Source organism: Balaenoptera ricei, chromosome 16 (assembly GCF_028023285.1).
Source record: "Balaenoptera ricei isolate mBalRic1 chromosome 16, mBalRic1.hap2, whole genome shotgun sequence".
NCBI classification, from domain to species: Eukaryota; Metazoa; Chordata; class Mammalia; order Artiodactyla; family Balaenopteridae; genus Balaenoptera; species Balaenoptera ricei.
Genome location: NC_082654.1, coordinates 16231298 through 16247928, shown reverse-complemented (window position 1 = coordinate 16247928; position 16631 = coordinate 16231298). Strand labels below are relative to the sequence as shown.

The 16631-nt window shown below is 49.6% G+C and overlaps 1 protein-coding gene across 9 annotated transcripts in view; it reads right to left on the bottom strand.

The window, feature by feature from the left end:
• The window catches only part of AFAP1L2 (actin filament associated protein 1 like 2), a 96306-nt gene that overhangs the window by 76073 nt on the left and 3602 nt on the right, over positions 1 to 16631 (bottom strand). For 8 of the 9 annotated variants that reach the window (XM_059900284.1, XM_059900275.1, XM_059900279.1 and 5 more), the window contains exon 2: positions 14427 to 14480. The exons of the other annotated variant lie outside the window; for it this stretch is intronic. In XM_059900284.1, the coding sequence (XP_059756267.1) occupies positions 14427 to 14480 (54 nt within the window). The remainder of the gene's footprint in view (positions 1 to 14426; positions 14481 to 16631) is intronic. 9 annotated transcript variants of the gene reach the window in all.

The window sequence follows — 16631 nt, the reverse complement described above, 5'->3', positions numbered from 1 at the left end:
GCTGTTGTTTACACTATTTTAAGTTATTTAAAGTAACTCCACTGGAAAAAAAATGAAAACAACAAAAAGAAAAAGAAAAACTGAGTTTGCCCAGTTGGGCCCTTTTATCTTGAGCTTGGAAAGCTGAACTTTTGTCCTGGAAAGTCAGTGGAGAAACAAGCACAGAACTTGGTGGAAGGGGGTCTTGTGGACGCCCAGCCTGAGGCTGGAAGCACTGAGATACCTACTCCCAGCCCAAGGCCAGAAGTCCTCACTGGCTCTACTTAACTCTCCACCTCATCTTCTCTTTCTCCATCATCCCTTCTGATCTGGTTACAGGAGGAAAGAAGCAGACAGATTCAGGGGAGGAACCAGGGTCAAGTTCAAGGGCTCTAGCCCTTCATCTCTCTTAGCTTCAGTCCCTCTAGAGAAACATGCTCTGCCCTAGAAGGACTAGACCCTCCCAAACCCTATGATCCTTTAAGAACTGCAGTGGGCTTTGCAAATGTATCAAGGGGAAGGGCCATCATCCCATAAGTCACCTTCTAGAAGGCAGCATTTGAGAGGTGGAATCATTCACTCTGATTATTTGGGACCTTTCTCAGCAGCCATCAATCCCATCCTTTTCTCTGTTTCTTGCTGCCTCCAGCCTCTCCATTTTCGCGGCTGTTTGGAGCCCTCCTTGCTGAATCAATGGCATCTTGTCTGTGGTCTTGACCCAGCTCCAAGTGATGAACCAACTTCATTGGGAGCGTCTGCTGAGGGCTCTCTGAGAAGGGCCATTGTTCCCCCCACACTTGTCCAAAGCCTCCATTTAGGGACGGCTGTGAGCGTGGATGGAGGACATTCATCACCGGGAACATTTGCCAACAAATGAGAGACAGCTGCTGGGCTCGAAGGGTGTGTGGCTGAATGTCGCCTGCAGTGAGATTTATTTTTCCAAATGAGAATATCCTCACTTACCTTTTCTTCTTCCAAATTATAAGAAAAGGGGGAAGTGCTCACCTTCCCCCTTACCTGTCCGAATCCACGGCCACCCCACTAATCACACAGCGTGCAAGGCATCATGGGAGCACATTAGCAAACAAGGCCTCCCGCACAGAGCGTGCGTACACTGCACACACACACCTGCCTCCAGGCCCACGGGGAGAAGTGGCTGGGTCACGCGAGCCGTGCCCTCTGGCCAGAGGTCATGCCTTGCCTCTCCCGACCCTCCACGTGCCCACAGCAGTGCCGGGTCCACACACTCAGCAGGGACTCCTGAAGGCTGGTTGAGAGAGGCAGATGCGAAACCGGCCTGAAACTCCTGGGAATTACCAGGAACAGAGCAAATGCCCGCTTCTGTGCCAAACATTCTGCTGTCCATTTTAGGGGCTATAAAACTAGCCATGGGGACCAGGCAGGGATACGAGGAACAGAGGCCCACATACGCCAGCCCAGGGAAGTGCGGACTGGATCCCACGTGCAGCCTGAGCATCTGGAGCCAGATGTGATCCATGGAAGCCGGCTTCCAGAGGCAGGGGCGGGGATGAGGTGGGTGTGAGTGGGAAGGGAGGAGGGATGGGAGCACACGTTCCCTGTCATAAAGAACAGCAGAAGCACAGGTCTGGCCAGGCCAGCTGAGGAGGCAGCAGGCAGACAGGACACCTGAAAGCCAGGCACACAGAGAAGCCTGCTTTTAGGAAAGGCTGTTTCATCAGCCAGGGCTCTCCTCAGAGATGGCTAAGCCTCAGCTGTGAGCACTGTTGGGGAATCCTCATCCCTACCCCAAAGGGGTACACCAAGATGGTAGACTGCAGCTGGGAGACCCAACGCCCCATTTGACATAAGATTCAAATGTGGCTGCCAGTCAGGTGTGAAGTCATTTGAGGATGGAGGTCACGCGGAGCTCCATCAGGCTACACCAAGCAGCAGAATGTGCCGTAGGGTCCGACGGAGCCGGGTTTGGATCCTTCCAGATTGGCTGTGAGCTTTTGCTTGGGCTGCCTCTGGCCTCAACGGCTGGCTTCAATTTCCTCCATCCACAGAATAAGGATAATCATGTTTACTGCTGGATTCCTGCCTCCCTGCCCCCATGCCCAGTCCCGATTCGGCAGGCCTGGAATAAGATGAAAGTGTCCAATGGAAAAGCTCTGGGAAGCCTTTTATTAACATTCTCAGCTCAGCCTAACTCAGGGGAACAAGCCTCTGCATTCCAGGGGACTTCTCCCACAGCAAAGCAATGACAGGAATGTCACCGGAAGATTCCAAGATGCTTTTCCTATCAGAACCCTCCCAGGTACGCAGCTCCCCCCAGGGAGGCTGCAGGTACCTGGTGGAGGGGAGAGTAGGTATGTGAGGTGCTCACCACCACCTCCCAGGAGGATGCAGGGATTAAATGAGAGGGTGAGAACAAAATGCCGGGGGAGAGAGGCCACTGCGGAGCCTGTGAACACGGCCGATACCAGATGTGGGCAGCGAGACTTACACTCGGCTGAGAGTCTGAAAACTCGCCTTCTGGTAGAAATAGCTGCCTGGTCAGTAGCTGTGTGACAGTTAAGTTTAAAGGCTCAGGCCCTCAGTTACCCCGTGGAGAAAACAGCTATGTTAAGATTGCTGACACATCTCGCTGGGACATTCGTGAAAGTTAAAAATGGAACATACACTGAAATAAGCAGTAGAAGATACTGGTATTATTATTTTTTCATAATCACTATAATCACTCTTGACGCTCCACTTAATATCAAGAAGGCGGCAGCATCTGCAGAGCAGGGAAGATGAAGAAAGTCAGGGTTGATGGGTGGGAGGCAACCCCCCCCCCCCCCCCAGAGAGAGGCAGTGCTGGAAGTCACGAGAGGTCCACTGCATGTGTCCCAGGCAGCAGCTGCCAGGAGGCCAGGGCTTCCCTGGGCCCAGCGGGACCCCACTGCCAGGCCAGGGAGCAGCAACGTGGCTCTGAGCAGATGCTCTCGTGGGGTTGCAACTGGTAACCAGGCCATGTGGACACCGGTCCCGCGACTACAGGGGGCGTATCACCCTCCTCATCTTGTAGATGGGCACTTGGCACGGAAGCGTCCACTGCCTGTGGGACTGAAATGAACTTCACCAGCCTGACCGAACCTCTTACTGAGACGTCACTGCTGACTGTGATCCCGCATCTAATTGCCCATCTCAGCAGCCAATCTCAAACACGTTCCCACAATGACCCAGAAAGCCCGCCGTCTGGGGAGAGTTGAGAACTAGTCAGGAACAGTCGCGACGCCTAAGGAGGCACCATGGACTGCCCTCTGCCTGCTATGCAAGTCCCAGTCCAGCACTGAAATAATCACCTTTCATACATGTTCAGTGCTTTTCAGTTTTCAGGACACTTTCCATGCATGGTTTTCACTCATCTTCCCAACAAGCCTGGGACAGGAGTAGAGCGATGATTATTACAGATGGAGAAACCTGAGGCTGGGGTGACAGAGGATTAACGAGGCACAGTGTTCTCATACTAACGGGTTCAGAAACAGGAAGCAGCTTGCCCCTCCCTCACACAGCCTTAATGGCCGCATTACTGAAAGCAAAGGTTTTAGGCATCAGAAATAAACATGGCAGATCCGTGGCAAATATGGCGCAGTGCCTTGTTTCACCACCACCTACGGCCCACAACTAGCATCTTGGGGCTCTGACCATGTGCTGAACCTATGGAGAAGTACAAGATTTCACTCAGTTCTTATAAACCTCTAGGGAAGAGGGTAATCAGCCCCTTTCAGATGAAGAAACTGAGGCTCAGAGAGGGCAAGTAACTGCCCAACGTTGCAAGTATCCAAGCTGGATACGAACCAGGTCGGCATAAATCCTGCCATTTTCGACCATTATTATATTCCCTGAAACCTGCACAGTGGGAGAATAAAGCATTCAATGTCTCTTAACAGGGAGAAGTAATTCAGAGATGTTAGGTGGTTCAGAGATCAAACAGCTACTTTCCTTCCCTGGCTTTGCCTGGTGGGAAGGATGCGGGACCATCATTTGGGAATCTCATGCAACTGTCCTACACCTGCCACCAATGGGCTGTGCACCTGCGGGCTTTCTCCATGCCCAATCTCACCCTCAGAACCCCCTTCAGTAAAATGCGGAAAACTGTAATAGGCCTGTAGCACCTCAACCTCTTCAGAGAAGTATGAAGGAGAATATTCTTCTAGGATGTGCTTAGATTTTTGCTGTGGAATAAAAGACTGGTGGTAACCTACCCATTTGTAAGAGGCAGTGGGTGACTGGGAAGCTAAATTCCACTGCTTGTAAAGTGCTCTCAGAATACGACCCAATTTTGGCTTTGATTGTAATAAACATACTATATTTTGAAAATCTTAAAAAAAAAAAAAAAGAATACAACCCAAGCTTCCGGCTCTCCCACCTCATCTCTCACCACCGTCCCCATTGCTGACTCTGCTCCCAGCTCCCAGCTCCTAAATCCATATCATTCAAGCTCTTGATGATCTCAGGACCTTTGCACCTGCTGCTTTCTCTGCCTGGAACTCCCAACCCTGGTTCTCCATGCAGCAGGCCCCTCCTCTTCACTTATATCTCAACCCAAATGTCATCTCAGAGAGACTCTCTGTGACCACCCTGGCTGATATTGGGACTGCTCCCTCCCCCTGCCAATTACTCTCAAAACATACTGTTTTTCATGTTACTTACTACTATCTGAAAGTATCCTTTTTTAGACCCATTAATACCGTGCCCAGCTTTATCTCAACACCCAGACGACACCTGGCACATGATGAAGCTCAAAAAATGCCTATGGTGTGAACACCTGGAAATTCGCCATTACAAAGGGCTATTTACACACATCAGCAAGTTCAGTAAAAAACCACAAACCCTTCTAATTGGAAAGGACCCTGGGGCTGACACTTGCACTTAAGAGAACAGAAATGAAGATCTACATTGTTCCAACACTGAGGTATACACATTCCAGTGGAGCCAGGAATGGGGAATGCAGGGCAGAAACTGAACTTGGTCAGTAAATGGACAGGTCAGATGAAGAACAGCTAGAAGAAAAAGACATCAGTGCATGAGAAAGAACAGTGGGAGAACAATCAAACCAGCAGAGCCAAAATCAGGGGTTTTTCCATTTTCTGAAAACCTTAAGCTTTACTTCTTGGCTTTTACACACAGATGGATTTGCTGCTCCCCATCCCCAGCTGAGCCACACCTGAAAGAGTTAGCTCTTCTGCCCACACTCACGAGACCCCAGGCAGCCTCGCAGAGCACACACTGGGCAGAGCAGAAGCGGGCAGTGGTCTCCCTGGTCCAAATGGCTCTACCACACACACCTTTGAATCTCAAAAAGACTTAAAAAAAAAAAAAAAAAAAAAAAAGACAAAGGAAAACAAGTATATTTCAAGTAGAAATAGAGGTGGAACAAAAAATTTCAGGGGCCAACTCTGTTCAGATTAAATAGACCCCAGGTCTGTTTGTGGAGAAGCAGTTGCTCTGGTTTGGCTGCACCCATTTTGAGTGAATAGTCCCATCTCCTGGGTGGAGAGAAGCAAAAAATGAACTGCTATACAGAGTCTAGCAACTTCGTGTCCAATCAATCAGGTACTGGAAAAATCCAATTCCAATGCCTTCGACTCAACCTGATAAACCTTTGGACACAACCCTTGGCCGTGACCTGCATGTACTTATTAGCAATCTGAACCCAAAGATGACACCTGGTGCTCAGAGAAGCTGGAGGTGACTGAAAAATAACACAACTATTAAAAGCCAGCTCTACCATCCCAGGCTGATCCAAGGGTGGGTTACAAGCATCCCCTCCCCCCCTGACCACAGCAGGCTGCTAATCACCGCTACAGCTCTGAAAAACACATTAACTTTGGCGTGAATTGTAAGGGTGGTCTATTATCACAACCTCAGTGGCAAAGGGTCTTGGACAGCCCAGCACTTAACAGAAAGAGAACGGCCTCCCCATTAACTCTTCCCCCTGGCGGGGGGCTGCAGGGAGATGAGCGCGCACCCCACTCCCACCTCTCCACCGCACACTGCACGTGCTGCTGGTGTTGCCGTCACTACGCCCAATTCTATTTCAAGTCAGATTTGTAGGCTTCTGGCATCAGCAGCAGACTATAAACAAACTCTTACAAATTCCCTTTCATGGGCTTCCCTGGTGGCCCAGTGGTTAAGAATCCGCCTGCCAATGCAGGGGACACGGGTTCGAACCCTGGTCCGGGAAGATCCCACATGCCGCGGAGCAACTAAGCCCGTGCGCCACAACTACTGAGCCTGCACTCTAGAGCCCACGAGCCACAACTACTGAGCCCGTGTGCCACAACTACTGAAGCCCGCACGCCTAGAGCCCGTGCACCACAACAAAGAGTAGCCCCCGCTCTCAGCAACTAGAGAAAACCCGCGCACAGCAACAAAGACCCATGCAGCCAAAAATTAAATTAATTAATTAATTTTAAAAAAATAAGAATTCCCTTTCATGCCCGTATCCCATTCCCCGCTACCAACAGAGATGATGTTCTTTCCATTATGTACCTTTTTTTTGGGTATGTGTTCCCGCTCAATGTGTACTGCTTTATGAATTTTTAATGGCCTGAAATGCAATTGTCAAAAGGGCCCTTCTGCTTCCTACCTTTCAGTCAGCACTACGTCTTAAAGAGCCATCTGTGTTTCTGGACAGACATTTAATCCATTGCTTCCACTGCTGCATAGTTTTCTAGAATGTGCACCTGCTGTCATAGTTCACCTAGACACCAAGACCACTTCCTGCTCTCCACCACCGCAAATAACACTGCAAAGATCATCTTCAAACCTGTCCGGAGTGGACCCATGCAGAAAGTTCTGAGTGTTCTGAGAACACTTGGCCTCCTGCAGCCCCTCACTTCCGCCAGCCTACTGGGCGGTTGTTTTGGCTGGTTTGGCTCTGAAAACTAAAAGAGCCCAAGCAAGCGTTTCTTCAGGTGCTCGTTACTGTTCCGGAGGCTCCTTCACCTGTAAACTCCCACTCACACCCTTTACTCATCTTCTTTTCTACTGAGATTTCTGCCTTTTTCTGGCTGATTTGCCAGAGTTCCTTGAATATTCTAAATGTTAATCCCCTGAAGCTTTTAGACAGTGTAAATCTCTCTCTCCTTTCTGCCAGCTGCCTATTACCTTTGTCCAGAAATCTCATTAATGAACAAAAGCCCTTAACTTTGATGCAATCAAACTCAGGAAACAAGGAGAGCAACCATTTCTCAATCACACAATCCTATACATGAGCACTGACCATACACCACCCGTGGAGTGAGGTGCTGTGGACACAAGGAGGAATAATGGCTTTTGACCCTTGAGCTTTCACCCTCCTGGGAACACAGGCTTTCCATCAACTGTAACATGGACTCAGTGACCATGGCCATGGAGGGTCATGCAAGGTGCAGTGAGGGGTTAAAGTCTTCAGGGGGTCAAGGTCAAGGGTGAGTGAGCATTGACAGATAAGCTTGGCAGGCAGCCCTGAGTGGAGACCATTCTAGGTCAAAGGAACAGCATTTGCAAAAGTCCAATTTGGGGAATCACAAGGAATCCAGTATGGCTGGGGGCACAGAACAAAGTGATAAATAGCCATAGGGGCTGGACAAATAGGCATGGGCCACTGCAGAAGGAGCTCAGATTTTTTCCAGTGCCAGACCAAGGGAGAGCACATCTCCCCGCTCTCCCCACAGCCACTGGAGAGTTGCTTTAGCCACTGCCTGCACTCAAGGTAGAGGGCCTGGTTCAGGGACCCTAAGAAATCTGGGCTTAAGAAACCTGGGCTCACCTTAGGTACGTAGCAAGGTATTGAAGTCTAAGAGAAACCCACAGACAGAATATTCTAGAAAGAAAAGGTTCATGAGCATCCAAGTTAAACTACCAAGGTGGTAAGAGACACCCATTGGACAGGTCTGGACTGTCCTGAATGAAATGAAGACTTTCCTTCCTGGCCTCAGCTGGAAGCTGCTCCAGCTGCTGCTCTTGCCTTGGTGAAAATTCTCAGCCACAGAATTCCCCAACTGCCAAGTGTGCTTGTGCCGGAAATGTACCTAATAAAGTCATTAGTGACACAGCGGAATCTTACCCAAGACCCCACCAGGATCTCTGCCAGCCAGCTGTTTCCTCCTGAATCTAAACCATTTTCACACTCAGTAATGGTAATGTTTTAAGAAAAGAAAAAAAAAAAAAAAAAAGCCATTTGTAGAGAATATTTTGCTCCAAGCTATGTGACTGGCCTTATTTTTTCCAGCCAGAGAAGAAATCTATATGCGCAGACACATGGCAGCCAAGGGTGAAGGCACAGAGCAGGGTTGTGCAAGATGCAGTGAGGGGTTGAAGGCTTGGGTTGGTGGGGGGTGGGGTCGAGGTCAAGGTGTCAAGGCTGAGTGAGCCTTGATGGATAAGTGTGGGATCTGGGCGTCAGTCCACCCCAGCAGAACACGTCCTCTGAATTCTCACTTTCTCTCTCCCAAGCTGCCTCAACCTCCCCAGGGCAGAAAAATAAATCTTGTTGTAGGACACCAATCTTATCCTTTAAGGGCATTAGGTAAATAGCTTTAGGAAATTTCAAGAAAATGGTGCTGATTGTCCCTGACAGCTCTTCTCCAAGACACACACACACACACACACACACGTCCCAATCATGCCTAATGTCTGTGAAGTGAATGAGTTCATCAGCTTCTTTCCCCTTCACTGGGGCCCCACCCGCTAGGTATGTTAAGGGCTGCAAGGATGCAAAGAGGGGGGAAGTCAGACCCCCGACATCGGTGCCCCCCATGTCCCCCAACTGTCCAAAGGCATTTTCAAACACAATCCCTGCAACCACTTTCGCTCTGAGATGACTTCCAAGTCTACTGCTAGGGCCAGGGAGGTAACAAAGTGCCCAAAGCTGCCTACACACTTTAGAGGCCTCCTGCTTAGGACAAGAGGCTCCCACCTGCCAGCTGCCATGCCCGCGTCAGGCGTCCAGCTGTACTTGAGAAACGAGGCTGAAACTGACCTGAAACTTGCCCTGGTGAGTGGCCTCCACATCCTCCCACAGAGAATGCAGGCTTCTCTGCCTGCTCCTCGGTCAACAGCATCATGTCGATGCCTCCCTGCAGACCTGAGAGCTCTCGGGGCCCTTACCTCAGGGTCAGAGAAGCAAAAACCCCACTCACTCATGAATTAGAGCCCCCTCCCCCTAGCCTCTTTCAGTCGTGAGTGGAGACCTGGGGGGTAGGGGCATGGGAGAGAGTCATGCTTCCAAAAGATCTGATCTCAAAAGCAACAGACTAAATTCTCCCTTGGAGAACAGAATGACCTTTCCCCCTCTCAAGGGAACCAGTGCGTGGCGAGCCAGGAGCGACACCTGGATCCCATAACTCTCGGAGATTTGCCCCCAGCCTGAACTGTTTACAATTACACACACCAAACCAGCATCAGATGGGCGGGAGATGGACACTTGCCCACGGGGAAGCCAGGAGGTCAATGGGAAAAAATTATTTTAGTCGATGCTGAGCCTTCATGTTTGGAACGTTTATCCAAACTGTGGCGATGTTCTCATGCTCCCCCTGTGCAGATGCCAGGTCCTCCGCTGATGCTCATTTCCAGGGAGCTTGGGATGGCAGTGGGAGGAGCCCCACCCAGGGCTGAGACTACTTCTTCCACCCCTCGGAGGCGAGCAGGTCACAGGGCTGTTTAAGGACCAGCAGAGAGAGGGCAAGAACCCCCTGGGCATCCTAGCCTCTGTGACTAGTCACATTAACCTGCCCTAGGTCAGGGGGGATGGCTGGCAAGGTTTCATGGTTAGCAAATGACTTGGACCATGAGGGTTGGGGAAGGTGACCGTCTTTGCAGCAGGCAGTGTGGAGCGACACTTTCTAGGGCCTGATGAAGCAGCAGGGGCTGCACCGAACAGATTTCACTCAGGCCTCCTCTTCCAGGAAGGAATGAGATCCTCCTCGTCGGGCTGGGAGCATGCCCCATTTCCCACCCTGCCTCTGAGGTCATCAGCGCCTCCTGGGGAAGCCTGGAGTTCTAGCCTTGGCTGCTAGAGATAAGAGCAGAGACCTGGAGGCATGGGGAGGCTCTCTCTTTCTGGGTCTTTCTGACCTTAGGTTCCTGGGGAAGATCCTTTTTCTAAAGATACAGGAGACCTGAACAGAACTGACAGAAAGAAAAAAAAAAAAAGTGAGAAAGTGTGAGAAAGTCAAGAGGAAGAGAATAAAGGAATGAAAGAAGAGAGCAAGGGTGGGGGAGGGAGAAAAATAGAGAGAGAGGACGTTGAATGTACAGGAGCAGGTGTGAGCCTGTGTGCACCCAGGAGGGGTCTTGCAGCACCTAACACACACTCACACTTGCCGGAGCTGGTTTTGTCATCAACCTGACCTGCTTTGCCACAGTCTAAGTTGCAGGGCACCTGGGACATTACTGACTTGAACCAGAGAAAGGCTTTCACGAGTCTCACCCCAGCTCAGGTGCCTGCAGTGGCTCTCTCAGGGGACCCTCAAGGGCTTCAGACACCTGGAACTGTCACCACGCACTAGACAATGGCACCGGACCGTCAAACACACCATGATCCTCAGCCACAACTCCAGAAATACCAGCCACAGAGACCCCATCTCCAAAACAGGCTAAAAGACAGGTATCCAACTCTGCCATGACTGTCATGGACCAGCCGCACTGCATCAGGCACTCGAGCAATAGGTGTGAGGTTGTTTGATACTTGCTGCCTCTGTCCAAGCTCTGCCGCATCACCACCCTTTATTTCCTTCCACTTGTGCAGGAAACTGCCAAGCAGAAGCCACAAGGGGCCCCTGTTAATGGAAGTACCTAGTGGTGGTGTCCATCTTCATTTCTTCAAAGAAAGTGCTAGAAGGGGATGCCACAAAAGGCCTGATGATGCAAAGGGCAGTAGGGTGGTGACCATCTCAGGCACATAAGGAGTCTGGGATTGTAAATGAGAGTATTTTCCCCCAAGGAGACCCAAGAGCATGAAGATGAAGATAAGATGCCCCCAAGCAAACCTCCCACCCAATAAGTCCCAGCCCTGATATCAGGGACACCCAGCGCCCTCGGAGTTCCTTCCCAAAGGCCCGTATTTGAATTTTAGTAAATCAGCTCAGTATGTTCTAGGATTGTGGGTATTAAATAAGTCAGTGAAATCTCCAAACAATAAGCTCATTCAACACAATCTTTCTTCTCCCCCCTTCTGGGGACTTGAATATAGTTAACATGAATAAATCCTGTTGTGTAAAAACTGGGAGAGAAGAAAAAGGGGGGTGGAGGATGGAAGGAAATGGCAGGATTCCCACTTGTTGGTCTAAGAGGAAGGCTGACAGTCCTCAGAACCCCCCAAAAATGCCAGTATGCCAGGGTAGCCTGGGGAGATGGTGGTAATAGTTTGCAGTCGGGGAAGGAAGTATCTGGAATTTCCCCACCCATGCACTCCCAGCTTCTCCTCTGCAGCCCTCAAACTAGAATTCAAACTAGTACTCATGTTTGTACTCAACCTAGAAGTGGGTCCTTGGGCTGCCCCAAACCTGGCCCTTCCAAGGTGGACCCGCCACAAGCCAGGCCTGACCCTGCATCAGGGAAGATTCACTGCAAATATGCACAAAAAATATTCCCTGCCTCTACCTCACCCTCCACCACTGTCCCCCAACAGAGTTGAGAAAATTAGGACTAAGGACTGCAATTATTCTACTATTATTCTGCTATTATTCAGCAATTCTTCCTGAATACCCCAAGAACAGGTGGAACAGACCTGCCTCTGTGGGTAACTAGTGTGCTGGACACATTTATGATTAAGAAGAGTTGCATGTGTGAAATTCTCCTGTGTAATTCATGACTGAAAGTTATCTGGGCCCATATGGTCCTCAGGGATGAAAGTTCTGCAGCCTTCCAACCCACTGTACTTAACGAAGATGAGAAGACACAGAATCGGCTAGCCGGGTCATAGAGCCAAACACAGTTCACCTGAAGAACAAGCCAGTTCGACTTAGGGTTTGAGTTTCTGAGAAATGGGAACCACTGAGCTCTTCAGATTCCATTAGGACCGCCAGAATGATACTTCCTCATTCTCGGGGTATTCTGCATCCCGTCTCCTGGACTGGTGAGCAAGGGCTACTGCTGCTCGTGCATCACAAGGCTTTTCCCTGCCTGGAAACAAAAGGGCTGATCCCTTACCTCACATGGGAATAGGTGCATTATTTTGCTAAATCATGCATTCTCCCCCCTCAAAATCAATCCTAGCTAGCACAGACATGCAGGATTGACAAAATCAAAAGGTCAGCCAGGAAATAATTATGGTGCAGACTCAATTCCAATTCAATAACTTCACTGGTGAAAAAAACAAAAATAAACAAAACAAACCTTGCAGCATAAAGCCTGCCAAAGTCAATACATTAGATCCATGTGTGTGTAGCAGAAGAGTTCCCAGGGTGGGAACCCAGAGCTAAGGCTTCAATATTCCATGACCCTCCTGGGCACATCTGCTGCCTGGGTTTTAGGAGACCTGCTTTTCCTTTTCTCTAAATAGAGGGAGAGCTTCCACCATCACCCTGTTTGTGCCTCACAGATAAGTCTCTTGCGTTTAGCATACCGTCACATAGTCATTTTGTTTTGTGCCAAAATTCTTCACTGTCTTCTGCTGCACCTCCAGATGGCTGCAGGCATGACCACACCAAGACCTCAGATGCTATTTACAACCTGTGATGGCCAACCACACGCTTGATGGATTCTTCATCTTGTATCACAGTGTCACAAATGGCTAGTGTTTGTTTTAAAGTCAGCTTTCTGGAGGTATAATTTACACAAAGAAAAAACAAACAAACAAAAACGCTTCCCTGTTGACTGCACAGCTCTAGAACTGTGTAACCACCACCACTATAAAGATGCAAAAAAATGAAGATTTGTATCATTCTAGAAATTTCCCTCCTGCCCCTTTGTGATGAACCCCGTGTCCCAGCGCTAGCAGCTACTGACCTGTTTCCCTTTCCAACAGTTTTGCCTTTTCCAGAAAGTCACATAAATGGAATCACGCAGGGTGTATAGGCTTTTCGAGTCCGGCTTCTCTCCCTTAGAATACTGGTGTGTATCCTTCGTGGTTAGTTGCAAACGGCTAGTTTTTAAGCTTTGGACTTCTGCTTTCTTGTCAAAGAGACGAAATAATTGGCTCTAGTTCGTCTTTGCTATGGAGCAACCACATGTTCGATTTAGAGCCTTTAAATAAAGCTGAGGCCTGGGAACAAGGTGACCCACCATCTCGGGTCTGCCCGGGACTAAGGGATTTCCTGAGACTTGGCACTTTCAGTGGCAAAACCAGGAAAGTCCCAGGCAAACTGGGACAGTTGGTCACCCTCCTTGGGAAAGACGCCTCCACAGGCAGGAATGCACCTGGCCCCGCTAAGACTCCTTCTGGAAGCAGCAGGCTGCTCTCTCAGAGCTAACAGCGAACCATCCTTCCTCCATTTAATCAGGAGCAGACGGCCAGTTTGCAATCCGCTGGGGCACAGCTCACCACTCAGCAGGCCTGCTGCTGTCTTTGATATCCCTGGGAGGGGCTCAAGGAATTGAGAGGAGAACTCAGGGGTCTGTTTGGGAAACAACAGAGCAGGGCTTCTGCTGCTGTCGGTGCCCCTCCCTGCTCCTCCCTGAAATGTAAGGCCCACAGAGAGACGGGAGGTGAAAATACGCTGGGCTCATCTGGTTTTGCACCAGTGCAGCACGACATCCAGGGTAACGCAGGCTCTGACTTTTTCTACACGTTCTCCCTACTCCCTCTCAATGGAATTTTTCATTAGTTTGTTTTGAGACCAACTAGGGAGAAGGTGAGAGCCAAGTGACAGAAAATTAGTAGAGCTTTAAGTTCTAGTTAGAATTTAAGAGTCTCTCCTGTATAAACTTACTGAGACAGCAAAGAAATTCCTTGCCCAGCTCCTTTCCAGCTGACCTCAAGGGGATTACACAGGTGCTCTGAGAAGCTAGGCTGACTGGGAACAGGCTGAACATCCCCAGCTCAGAGCTCCCAACAGCTTCGAAAAGCATGTGATGGGCACAGCTGGTGCCCAAATTAACTGTGAGGAACCACCCAACCCCCAAGAAGGCAGGAACTGGTGGGGCCAGGACCACATCACCGAGGTTTCAGGGTATTTGCTCCCCTGAATTAATACAACATTGCCCCTTACAAGTACAGCACAGAAGCTCTTAACAAGTTATTCCATCAAGCAGCAGTTAGTAATCATTATCCTCACTCGTACAGGTGAGGAGACAAGGCCCAGAGAGATTAATTGACTTGCCCAAGGTCGCACAGCGAGTTAGTGGCAAAGGCCAGATTAGAACCCTGAGCCCCGGAGTGCCCAGGCTGGCGCCCAGCTCCACGAGATCCCTCAGCCATCGGTCCAGAGCATGGGCAGAGCCAAGTCTGTGCCCTCGGGAGCCCTGGAGGCCAGGTGAGCTTCTGCAGAGGGCACAGGCAGGCTCATACTCACAAGCAGAAACCTGCAGCATCCTTCTCTGTACCACCAGACAGCAACACCCCTGTGCTGGAACAGACAGAAACAAGGCTCAAGTCGGGAAAGCCAAGGGTGGCCACTGCTGGCTTGCATCTCCACTTCTGGAATCTGGCTTTTGAGATCGTGCCTCATTTCCCTTTGTGACCCAGGGCTGCTCCTGAGGGCCGGAACCTGAGAGAGGAGGCACTCTTGTTGCCTGCAATTCATTCCTTCATTCATTCCCCCATCATGTCTCAGGCACTTACTATGTGCCCGGCAGTGCACTAGGGGCTGAGGGGGAGGGATCCTTGGAGGAGAAAGACACCCCTGTCTTGAAGGGGCTTCAGGGGAGACAGACATAGAGGCATATAATGATAAGACAACGTGACTTTAATTCAACAAACAGTTTTTGAGCACTTTCGATGTGCTACACCTAAAATAGTGAGGGAGCACAGAGCAACTCAGGGGAGGTTTCATGGAAGAGGAGGCATGTGGGTCAGGTCCCGAAGACGGAGGAGAGTTTCACTGAGTGGCTAATCCCTTCCCGGCTAAAAGGACACTGATAAGGAATGAGCCTGAAAATTGCTCCTAGAACTTCTTTCTAAATAAGCCCTTGCTGTTATTAGAACAGGAATCTACCCTTTAGAAACTCACTTCTCAGGGATCTCTTATCTTGGTTGTGACTTGCTGAGTTGTTGCTTACTCTCTTTCGGCCTCAGTGGATCTGTCTCTCAAATGGAAGCGAATAATCCTGCATTTCAGAGAGTGGCTCCGGGCTTTGGAGACACGTTCACACAAAGGTCCTTGAGAAACAAACTCCTCACATGTCCGACGGCATTCTCTTTCCCACCAAGGCTGCCGTTCTCCACTCTCAACAGGAAATTGGTTTTATTTATAAGAATCACAATCCTAAACTGGAGTCTGTTGGGCTGCCCACATTCCCTCCCTCATTTTCCTCCCCTCCTCAAGACACATCCTCCCTCCAGAGATTCCTGAGCAACCACAGAGCAAGTAGCATTGAAGAGTGCTCGGAAAACCTGACGGACTAACACCGGAGGTTGTTTTCTAGAAGGGGAAACTGAGGCCTGGAGAGCTCAGCATCTCGCCTGACCAAGCAGATCCCTTGGGACTCCCGGTTCCCAAGCTGCTGCCTCTTGCTTGCACCCTGACTGTTCTCCCTTCCATTTCAGCCTGGGCTCTGGGCAGACCTGCCATCCTCCCTTGGCTTGGGGAAAGTCTCCCTTCTCTGGATGACAGAAGTCTTTAGAGAAACATTTCCCATCATTAAAGGGATTTGGAAGAAAACTGGCACAGCTTCCTCAGCTTTGAAGCTCCTTGGCCCCTCCCGGCCCTTTAATGGTCCTTGGAACCAGCCCAGCTCCCAGAGCTCCCACCCCTTCAGAAGAGGGGAAGGGCCCAGAGCAGAATTCCCCCACCCCTCCTGGCCTTTCAGCACCAAAGGTGACCTCTCAGTATTTGTTTCAGACCATTTCATTGCCAAGGCATCAAGGGCTCCCACACAAAGAGCTTCAAAGTCAGGAGGGCTTGGGGTCAAGTACAACCATGAGCAAACCCTGAGCTTAGGATTCGGAAGCATCACATTGGAGGCTGTTTTTCAGTAGCTTCCCCACAGCCTTCTAAAGCCCATAATAGCTTCAGGTGAATTACATTAGATTTCTGTAGGTACCACAAGATTTGGTTAAACCACATCACGTGAGTATGGAGGGGGTATCCGTTTCAGTCCACACTTGCTCTTAGTTTTCCAGGTGAGGAAAGTGTTATATAATTATCTTTTTTCAATGGTTCTCATTGTTGGCTACACAGGAGAATCACCTAAAAAACACAACGCCTAAACCGAACCCTTAGACCAATTAAATCAGAATGTCTTGGGTGGGGTCTATGCATCCATATTTTTTAAAGCTCCCTGGATGTTTCCCACATGTGCCTAAAGTTAAGACCCTCTGCTTTAAGTAGAACTTCAACTGGGAAAACCTGAGCTCCTAGACATGAAAAAACAACATATTCAGATGATTCTTCTGAAGGTGAAAGGAATATTATCAATCTGTTTATCTCTTTTAATTAGTTTTCCTTTTTTGGACCTTCCCTGACCACAGATCTCATGATTCTCACATAAGCATTCAAGTATTTTTACTGGCTTGACTCTTCACAGCTCATCTCTACCATCCAGTACCCTAGAACCAA